General features: G+C 40.1%; 1 protein-coding gene across 3 annotated transcripts in view; it reads left to right on the forward strand.

Moving 5' to 3' along the window:
* Window positions 1–10819, forward strand: part of WDR70 (WD repeat domain 70) — a 377836-nt gene extending 367017 nt beyond the window's left edge. For all 3 annotated transcript variants that reach the window (XM_010367672.2, XM_030927443.1, XM_010367673.2), the window contains one exon: window positions 10623–10819. In XM_010367672.2, the coding sequence (XP_010365974.1) occupies window positions 10623–10710 (88 nt within the window). In that variant the 3' untranslated portion in view covers window positions 10711–10819. The remainder of the gene's footprint in view (window positions 1–10622) is intronic.
* The last annotated feature ends 442 nt before the right edge of the window (window positions 10820–11261 follow it).

The raw sequence follows: 11261 nt of genomic DNA on the forward strand, positions 1-11261 counted from the left end.
TGAGCATGACTGTGCAAATGTCTCTGTAAGATTATGTTTTCAGTTTTGGAGGGTATATACCCAGAAATGGAATTGCTGGATTACATGGCAATTCTATTTTTAATTTTTTGAGGAACCACCACACTGTTTTCCGTAGTGTCTGTGCCATTTTACATTACTATCTATAGCATGCAAGGGTTCCAGTTTCTCTGCATCCTGGCCAATACTTGTTGTTATCTGTTTTGTTTTTTTTCTCAACAGTAGCCATTCTTGTGGTGAGGTGGTATCTCGTTGTGGTTGAGGTCTGCAGTTCCCTAATCATTAATGATATTGAGCATCTTTTCATGCACTTTTTGGCTATTTGTATATCTTTGGAGAAATGCCTATTCAAGTTCTTTGCCCATTTTTAAAATGTTTTTTATGTTGTTGTTGTTGGAGTTCTTTATATATTCTGAATATTAATCCTTTGTCAGGTTATATGATTTGCAAATATTTTCTCCCATTCTGCCTTTCCACTCTGTCAGTTGTGTCCTTTGAAGCACAGAAATTTTTAATTTTGATGTGATCCAGTTTATACACTTGCCAACACCAGGTGTTGATGGGAGCTGAGTTCTTACACTCAATTATTCCCCTACCTGACCAACAGAATGAAGAAACAGGTGGTAAACAAGCATTGGGAAAATTGCCAGGAAAAGGTAGCATTTATTGCCTTGGTTTTGGCAATCTGGGGAAAGGTGACCATTACAGCTTTCAAGTTAGATGTCATGACTTGAAATATCACATGAAATATTATGGGCAGGGCCAAGATGGTCAACTAGAAGCAGTGGTGTTCAGAGGCTCCCATCGAAAAAAAAAACCATAACAAGCATGTGAATCCTTCACCAGCAACCAAGGTATCCAGGTTGTCTCATCAAAATTGACTAGAAGGCTGGTGTGTCCCACAGAAGGAAGGGCAATGTGGTGCGATGACCCACCTGAGAGCCACACAGGGAAGGGGAACTCTCTCCCCTCAGCTAAGGGAGGCGGTGAGTGAGCACGCTATCCAGCTGGGGAAACTGCTTTTCCCATGGAACTGTGCAACCCACAGATCAGAAGATCCTACTTGCAGACCCAGGCCACCGGGGCCTAGCATCCCAACCCCAGAATGTGCAGATGTGCAGATTCTTATAGCCTCTCAGCTGGAATCTGCTTAAGCCTACCGAACTCCCAGGGGAAGGGGTGAGCAGCACTTGGCTGTGGCTGCCTGCTGTCTATTGGCTCCTTGGGGGAGGGACAGCAGCTAGCACTGGGACTAGCAACTGCCTAACACTCTAAGCTCTCTGGGTAGGGGAAGGGCAGGACCCATTTCTATAACTCCAGGCTGCACTTTTCCCCTGCTGGAGTCAGGAAGGCTGGACGGCTTGGTCCCAAGACTTGTCCCCACAGCCCAACACACCGGCTGTGGCAGTCTGTGGCCAGAGTGCCTCTTCAGGTCTAACCCTGACCCATTCTTCCTCAGTGGGCATGGCTTCCCTGCAGGATCTCCAATAACTCCAGCCAGAGGCTCAGGGACAGAATTGGGATCTCCCTGGCCCTGAGCCCCTAGTGGGAGGGGTGGCCTTAGTCTCTGCAGACCAGCAAACTTAGCCTCTTCCCCTGGTAGTTCTGAGGAATCCAGGTAGCCCAGATGAGTGGGTTTCCCTCCAGTGAAACACACCCTCTCCACCAAGGGACAAAGTGCTTCGTTAAATGGGTCCTGTTCCCCATGCCACCCAACTGGGTGAGACCCTCCAACAGAGATCGTTAGACACACTATACAAGAGCAATCCTACTGGCATCAGGTTGGTGCCCCTCAAGGTTAGAGGTCCTAGAAGAAGAGCAGGCACCCACCTTGGCTGCCCTCCAGCCCCCTTGAGTGACATCTCCAGGCACGGGAGCGAATCACATGAATGGGGCCTGAAGTGAACCCCCAGCAAACTGCAGCAGCCCTAGAGAAGAGGGCCGTGATTATTGAAAGAAAAACAAGCAGAAGGTGACAACAACAGCATCAACAACAATAAAAAGGCCCCAAAAAACCCCATCCAAGGATCAGTAGCCTCAAAGACCGAAACTAGACAAACTCATGAAAATGAGAAAGAATCAACAAAAAAATGCTGAAAATTCAAAAGGCCAGAGTGCCTCTTCTCTTCCAAATGATTGTGTCATCTCTCCATCAAGGGCGCAGAACTGGATGGGGGATCAGATGGATAAACTGACAGAGGTAGGCTTCAGAAAATGGGTAATAAAAAACTATGATGAGCTAAAGGAGCATGCCCTTACCTAATGCAAAGAAGCTAAGAAGCTTGACAAAAGGTTGGAGGGGGAATTGCTAACTAGAATAGCCAGTTTAGAGAGGAACATAAACGACCTGATGGAGCTGAAAAACACAACACAGGAACTTTGTGAAGCATACACAAGTATCAACAGCCAAATCGACCAAGCGAAAGAAAGGATATCAGAGTTTGAAGACCACCTTACCGAAATAAGACATGCAGACAAGAATAGAGAAAGAAGAATGAAAAGAAATGAACAAAGCCTCCAAGAAATACGGGACTTCATAAAAAAAAAAAAAAAGAACCTACAATTGATTGGAGTACCAGAAGGAGATGGGGAGAATGGAAACAAGCTGGAAAACACACTTCAGGATATTATCCAGGAGAACTTCCCCAACCTAGCAAGACAGGCCAACGTGCAAATTCAGGAAATATAGAGAACACCATTAAGATATTCCATGAGAAGATCAACCCTAAGACACTTAATCACTAGATTTTCCAAGGTCGAACTGTTAAGGGCAGCCAGAGAGAAAGGCCAAGTCACCTACAAAGGGAAGCCCATCAGACCAACAGCAGACCTCTCAGCAGAAACTCTACAAGCCAGAAGAGATTGCAGGCCAATATCCAACATTCTTGAAGGAAAGAATTTTCAACCCAGAACTTCATATCCAGCCAAACTAAGCTTCATAAGTGAAGGGGAAATAAAATTCTTTCCAGACAAGCAAATGCTGAGGGATTTTGTTACCATGAAGCCTGCACTGCAAGAGCTCTTGAAAGAAGCACTAAATATGGAAAGGAAAAACGAATACTAGCCACTGCAAAAACACACCAAAATATAAAAACCACTGACACTACAAAGAAACTGCATCTAGTGTGCAGAGTAACCAAATAGCACCATGATGACAGGATTGAATTCACACATAACATTACTAAGCTTAAATGTAAATGGGCTAAATGTCCCAATTAAAGATAGACACAGACTGGCAAATTGGATAAGGAGTCAAGACCCATTGGTGTGCTGTATTCAGGAGACCCATCTCATGTGCAGAGACACACACAGGCTCAAAATAAAGGGATGGAGGAAAATCTACCAAGTAAATGGAAAGCAAAAAAAGCAGGGGTTGCAGTCCTAGTCTCTGACAAAACAGACTTTAAACCAACAAAGATCAAAAAAGACAAAGAAGGGCATTGATAATAGTAAAGGGATCAATTCAACAAGAAGAGCTAACTATTCTGAATATATATGTACCCAATACAGGAGCACCCAGACTCATAAAACAAGTTCTTAGGGACCTATGAAGAGACTTAGACTCCCACACATTAGTAGTGGGAGACTTTAATACCCCACTGTCAGTATTAGAGAGATCAATGAGACAGAAAATTAACAAGGAAATTCAGGACTTGAACTCAGCTCTCGATCAGATGGACCTAGTAGATGTCTACAGAACTCTCTACCTCAAATCAGCAGAATATACATTCTTCCCAGTTCCACATGGCACTTACTCTAAAATTGACCACATAATTGGAAGTTAAGCACTTCTCAGCAAATGCAAAAGAACTGAAATAATAACAGCCTCTCAGACCTCAGTGCAGTCAAATTAGAGCTCAGAATTAAGAAATTCACTCAAAACCACAAATTTCATGGAAATTGAACAACCTGCTCCTTAATGACTCCTGGGTAGAGCATGAAATTGAGGCAGAAATAAAGAAGTTCTTTGAAACCAGTAAGAACAAAGAGACAGTGTTCCAGAATCTCTGGAACACAGCTAAAGCAGTATTAAGAGGGACATTTATAGCACTAAATGCCCACATTAGAAAGCTAGAAAGATCTCAAATCGACACGCTAACATCACAATTAAAAGAGCTAGAGCAGCAAGAGCAAACTAATCCAAAAGCTAGCAGAAGACAAGAAATAACTAAGAGAAGAATTGAAGGAGATAGAGACATGAAAAACCCTCCAAAAAAATCAACAAATCCCAGAGCTGGTTTTTTGAAAACATTAACAAAATAGATAGACTGCTAGCTAGACTAATAAGAGAGAGAAGAATCAAATAGACACAATAAAAAATAATAAAAGGGATATCACCACTGACCCCACAGAAATACAGACTATCATCAGATAATACTATGAACAACTCTAAGCAAATAAACTAGAAAATCTAGAAGAAATAGACAAATTCTTTGACATATATACCCTCCCAAGACTAACCCAGGAAAAAGTCAAGTCCCTGAATAGACCAATAACAAGTTCTGAAATTGAGGCAGTAATTAATAGCCTGTCAACTAGAAAAAGCCCACAACCAGATGATTCACAGCCAAATCCTGCCAGAAGTACAAAGAGAAACTGGTACCATTCCTTCTGAAACTATTCCAAACAGTTGAAAAGGAGGGGTTCCTCCCTAACTCATTTTGTGAAACCAGCATCATCCTGATACCAAAACCAAGAAGAGACACACACACAAAAAAGAAAACTTCAGGCCAATGTCCCTGATGAACATTGATGCAAAAATCCTCAATAAAATACTGCCAAACCGAACCCAGCAGCACATCAAAAAAACGTATCCACCACCATCAAGTCAGCTTCATCCCTGGGATGCAAAGCTGGTTCAACATACATCAATCAGTAAACATTATCCACCACATAAACAGATCCAAAGACAAAAACCAAAAACATACTTACAAGAAAAAAAAAAAAAAAAACCATCAAAAAGTGGGCAAAAGATATCAACAGACACTTCTCAAAAGAAGACATTTACATGGCCAACAAACGTGAAAAACATCATTGATCAACATCACTGATCATCAGAGAAATGCAAATAAAACCATGAGATACCATCTCATGCCAGTCAGAATGACGATTATTAAAAAATCAAGAAGAATAAATGCCGGGAGGCTGTGGAGAAATAAGAACACTTTGATTATCTCAATAGATGCAGAAAAGGCCTTAGATAAAATTCAACACCCCTTCATTTTAAAAATTGTCAATTAACTAGATGTTGATGGAACATATCTCAAAATAATAAGAGCTATTTATGACAAACCCACAGCCAATATTACATTGAATGGGCAAAAGCTGAAAGCATTACCTTTAAAAACTGATAAAAGACAAGGATGCCCTCTCTCACCACTCCTATTCAACATAGTACTGGAAGTTCTGGCCAGGGCAATCAGGCAAGAGAAAAGTATTTAGATGGGAAAAGAGGAAATAAGTTGTCTCTGTTTGCAGATGACACGATTTTATATTTAGAAAACCGCATCATTTCAACCCAAAAACTTCTTGAACTGATAAGCAACTTCAGCAAAGTCTCAGAATACAAAGTCATTGTGCAAAAATCACAAGCATTCCTTTACACCAACAGTAGACAAGCAGAGAGCCGAATCGTGAATAAACTCCCATTCACAGTCGCTACAAAGAGAATAAAATACCTAGGAATACAGCTAACAAGGGATGTGAAGAACCTCTTCAAGGAGAACTACAAACCACTGCTCAAGGAAATAAGAGAGGACACAAACAAATCCTTCCTCATGGATAGGAAGAATCAATATTGTGAAAATGGCCATACTGCCCAAATTAATTTATAGAGTCAATGCTATTCCAATCCAACTATCATTGACGTTCTTCACAGAATTAGAAAAAACTATTTTAAATTTCATATGGAGTCAAAGAAGAACCCATATAGCCAAGACAATCCTAAGCAAAAAGAACAAAGCTAGAGGCATCATGCTACCTGACTTTAAACGTACTACAAGGTTACAGTAACCAAAACAGCATGGTACTGGTACCAAAACAGACATATAGACCAGTGGAGTAGAACAGAGGCCTAAGAAACATAGACATCTACAACCATCTGATCTTCAACAAACCTGAAAAAACAAGCAATGGGGAAACGATCTCCTATTCAGTAAATGGTGTTGGGAAAACTGGCTGGCCATATGCAGAAAGCTGAAACTGGACCCCTTCCTTATACCTTATACAGGAATTAACTCAAGACAGATTTGACTTAAATGTAAAATTTCAAACCATAAAAACCCTAAGAGAAAACCCAGGCAATACCATTCCTAGTATAGGCATGGGCAAAGACTTCATGACAAAAATGCCAAAAGCTATTGCAGCAAAAGCCAAAATTGACAAATGGGATCTAGTTAAACTTAAAGAGCTTCTGCACAGCAAAAGAAACTATAATCAGAGTTAACAGGCAACCTACAGAATGGGAGAAAATTTTTGTGATCTACCCATCTGACAAAGGTCTAATATCCAGAATTTACAAGGAACTTAAACATATTTACAAGAAAAAAACCCACAAAAAGTGGGCAAAGGATATGAACAGACACTTCTAAAAAGAAGACATTTATGCGGCCAACAAACATGAAAAAAAGTTGAACATCACTAATCACCAGAGAAATGCATATCAAAACCGTAATGAGATACCACCTCATGCCAGTGAGAATGGCAATTAAAAAGTCAGGAAACAATAGATGCTGGCAAGGCTGTGGAGAAATAAGAACACTTTTACTACTGTTGGTGGGAATGTAAATTAGTTCAACCATTGAGGTAGACAGTATGGCAATTCCTTAAGGATCTGGAACCAGAAATACCATTTGACCCAGCAATCCCATTACTAGGTATATACCCAAAGGAATATAAATCATCCTACTCTAAAGAGACATGTACACGTATGTTTATTGCAGCACTGTTTACAGTAGCAAAGACATGGAACTAACCCAAATGCCCATCAGTGATAGACTGGATAAAGAAGTATAGTATTCCATATGGAATACTATGCAGTCATAAAAAAGGAATGAGATCTGTTCTTTGCAGGAACATGGATGAAGCTGGAAGCCATCATCCTCAGCAAACTAACACAGGAACAGAAAACCAAACGCTCATAGTCTCACTCATAAGTGGGAGTTGAACATTGAGAACACATGAACACAGAGAGGAGAACACCACACACCAGGGCCTTTTGGGGGTTGTGGAGTGAGGGAAAGGAACTTAGAGGACAGGTCATACAGCAAACCACCATAGCACATGTATACTGATGTAACAAACCTGCACATTCTGCACATGTATCCCATTTTTTTTTTCTAGAAGAAAAGAAATATTATGCATACACATAATGTGGCCATTTTGCTGGCAGCATTATGATTAGTTCAGAAGTAGAAATTAAATGTTATGGAGTTTTGCAAGAAGGAGTATGATGTTCAGCTGTCTTACCTTCTAAACAGCTTAATATTCCCTACATTTTAATTCCTAGTGGGGACCGAGGAAACTGTTGTGATCTAGTGATTGGAAATGACAGTTGAAGTGAACCTGATGCAAATGTTCACTCAATGAATTAATTGAGTTCAATGCTAGGTGAAAAAAAAATGCAATATCTCCTTTGAAAAACAAATATTTGTCCTTTTTTATTCTTTTTTCATGGCTGCTAGGAAATTCAGTGCTAAGTTTAATGCTCAATTACCCTTTCATTCCTTGGTTCTTTATTTTCTACCAATTTGTTTTTAGTTTCTTTACAAATCAACTTTATTGAGGTAAAATTTACATACAATAAAATACAAAATGTACCCATTTCAAGTTTTGACAAATGCATACACCTGTGTAATCACCATTTCAGTCAAGATTATAGAACATTTCCATCCCACCAAAACATCCTCTCATGCCTCTTTCTAGCTGTTATGTAGTTTCATTGATTCTGTGCCCTTTAATGTTAGCCATCAACCTGCTACAGATGCTTTTGGAAATAGGTGGAATATTAAAAAGACTATTATCTTGGCTGGGCGTGGTGACTCATGCCTGTAATCACAGCACTTTGAGAGGCCAGGGTGGGCAGATTGCTTGAGACCAGGTCTCAAGTGCCTGCACTTGAGACCAGCCTGGGCAACATGAGCAAGACCATGTCTCTACAAAACAATTTTAAAAAGTAATCAGACATGGTGGTGCACACCTGCAGTCCCGGCTACTGGGGAGGCTGAGGCAGGAGGAATCACTTGAGCCCAGGAACTCAGTTACAGTGAGCTATGATTATGCCACTGCACTCTAGCCTAGGTGACAGAGAAAGACCCTGTCTCTAAAAAAAGAGTGATGTAGTTTGGCTGTGTCCCCACCCAAATCTCATCTTGAATTGTAGCTCCCATAATTCCCACACTGTGGGAAGGACCTAGTGGGAGGTAATTGAATCATGGGAGCTGGTCTTTCCCATGCTGTTGTGATAGTGAATTTCACAAGATCTGATGGTTTTACAAAGGGCAGTTCCCCTGCACACACTCTCTTGTCTGCTGCCGTGTAAGACATAACTTTGCTCCTCATTTGCCTTACGCCATGATTGTGAGGCCTCCCCAGGCAGGTGGAACTGTGAGTCCATTAAACCTCTTTCTTTTATAAATTACCCAGTCTTGGATGTGTCTTTGTTAGCAGCATGCGAGTAGTCTAATACAGAGAATAACCCCTTAAATGAAATTGCCTTTTCAGACTTTACATTTCTTCCTGTAATTTGCCATTTAATTTCCTTTTTTAAATCCAAGAAACCAGCATTGCAATTTCTTAGTACTTAAATCTCATTACAACTATCATTGACGAGCTGGTGTCTTACGAAGCATTGCCAGATATCCTTGGAAGACCATGTTCCTTTTTTCCTCCGAGAAGTTAAATTACCTAATTCAAAGGATTTTTTAACCTGGACTAATTTGTTCTTGAACAGGTTTGTCCATACCTAAATGGTCAGCATCTTTACCAGAACATGAAATATGTAACAAGCACCAATTGCCTTGTTGTAGCATGTTAGAAAGCCAGTTAGGAATTCAGCAACTCACGGCCTATCAAAACCTGTAGCTGCTTTTTGAAATTTAAGAGCTGTGACCTGTGTATAGATATCGTAACAGTGTCTTAAAGTGACAACAAGAAGTTTAACCAACTGGGTTGTGTATGGGGACAGCTTGGGCTCTAGGTAGTTGTGTGAGGTAACTGGAGAGACAGGAGTAATGATCAACTTATACACGAGCAGTTCTAGTATATGACTTATGTCAGACAACATCAGCATGAGTTGTGAATGGTTTATGCTTCTTCCCTAGGATAATAAAAAACAGCAAGAGGTAATACAAGGTTTATCCTGGTTTTCTTGCCAATCAAAGGAATTATAGTTGTCATTATTTTTACCATTCTGGAATTACGTGGATATAACAATTGAATTCTAAATGAAAATACAAGCCGAAATATATAATCTGCAGATGTGCTTTAATGTTTCTTCATAATGTGATAGAGCTGTTTTTTAAAATAGAATCAGAGTAGCGTGACCGAAAGGGGCAGACGTTATAACCGCTTGACATTTTCTTGGAGGTATTTCTTATGTGAGTAGTGTGAAAAGGGATGTCATTGAACCAGGTATGTTTACAAAGCACAGAAAGTCTTTGTGCAGATTGCTTGATGTACTATATGGCAGTATTACAGCCATGTACCAGTGATGTGTCCTAAAATGCTTGGTATTTCCATACACTGGGCTGAGTGTGGGAATGCAGGGGATATTCATTTGTTCGCTTTGGTTTTTATTTTTGCAGGCTGAAATTCATTAGATAAGAAAACTCAGGTTTTCCCATTTATGTGTACTATAAACACATATTTGGACTACTGAAGTCTAGGGACAACCCAGAGAGCTTAATAAATGGTCTTACTAAAGATCATGTAGATTCTTGCTTGGTGACTATAGTTTGTTCTTCTATATGGTCCCAGTTACCCTGGGTCAGGTGGAGGGTGGTTAGGATGTGTGACGTTCCACTGAATTTGATGCATTTTCATTTAATTTGTTTTTTTTTTTTTGAGATGGAGTCGCATTCTGTTGCCCAGGCTGGAGTGCAGTGGCGGAATCTTGGCTCACTGGAAGCTCGCCTCCTGGGTTCACACCATTCTCCTGCCTCAGCCTCCCGAGTAGCTGGGACTACAGGCGCCCACTACCACACGCGGCTAATTTTTTGTATTTTTAGTAGAGACGGAACTTCACCATGTTAGCCAGGATGTTCTCAATCTCCTGACCTCATGTTCCACCCGCCTTGGCCTCCCAAAGTGCTGGGATTACAGGCGTGAGCCATCGCGCCCGGCCCATTTTCATTTTATTTAAGGAAAGGATAGTGTGTACAGTCTGCCACAGTAGGTAAACCTTTAAAAGAATCGTTGGCTCTTTTCCTGAACATAATTAAATTTCCATTATCTTTTTCTTTGCCAGAAGTTTAATGATTTATATTTAATAATTGAGTTGTAATTTATTCCCCACTTTTGCTCCCACTCGATGAAGGAAGCAAAATCTAATGTAACAAATACTTTCTGACTAAATTTTTCCTTCTCTTCTTTAACTTTTCTTTTAGGACTCAGCCCAAAACCATGTTTGCCCAAGTTGAATCTGATGATGAGGAAGCAAAGAATGAGCCAGAATGGAAAAAACGTAAAATTTGAAGAATCTCATTTGAAAGCTGTTTGCATGAGTGGGAGGGATATGGGACAGGTTTGAGGTGTTTTTTTTTTTTTTTATGCTCTTGAAATTAAAAATTCATTTTTATGAATAGGTTTTGTCCTTTGCATTATTGAACTGGTCAAAAATTTGGTAGCTAGGCTTCACTAAAATTGTGCTTGAATTTTCTTACCTGCAACTATTAAACTGATTACAGATAAACAAGAAACAGATTCTTAGTCTATTACCAAGTACTTTAGGTATTTGGAAACTTTATTCAACAATTATTGGTCTTGTCCAGATTCTCATAACCGTAGAGAGGAAAATGTACATTGAGATGTGCATCTGTCTTTAGCAATTCTAGGATCATAATATAGAAATAGAGATCAAAAAGTTTAATGTTTCTGTATAATTTCACAACAGTTGTTTACATGACCGTAAATAATTAGGCTGAGTTCAAACCAAATGCATTGCTGTACTAGGAAAGAACATGTATCTCATTATCCTTCAACAGCAGAATACAGTGGTCAGGAGTTAGGAGTGGGCTTTGAAGTCA

The sequence above is a fragment of the Rhinopithecus roxellana genome, chromosome 3 (genome assembly GCF_007565055.1).
Source record: "Rhinopithecus roxellana isolate Shanxi Qingling chromosome 3, ASM756505v1, whole genome shotgun sequence".
In the NCBI taxonomy this organism is placed as follows: domain Eukaryota; kingdom Metazoa; phylum Chordata; class Mammalia; order Primates; family Cercopithecidae; genus Rhinopithecus; species Rhinopithecus roxellana.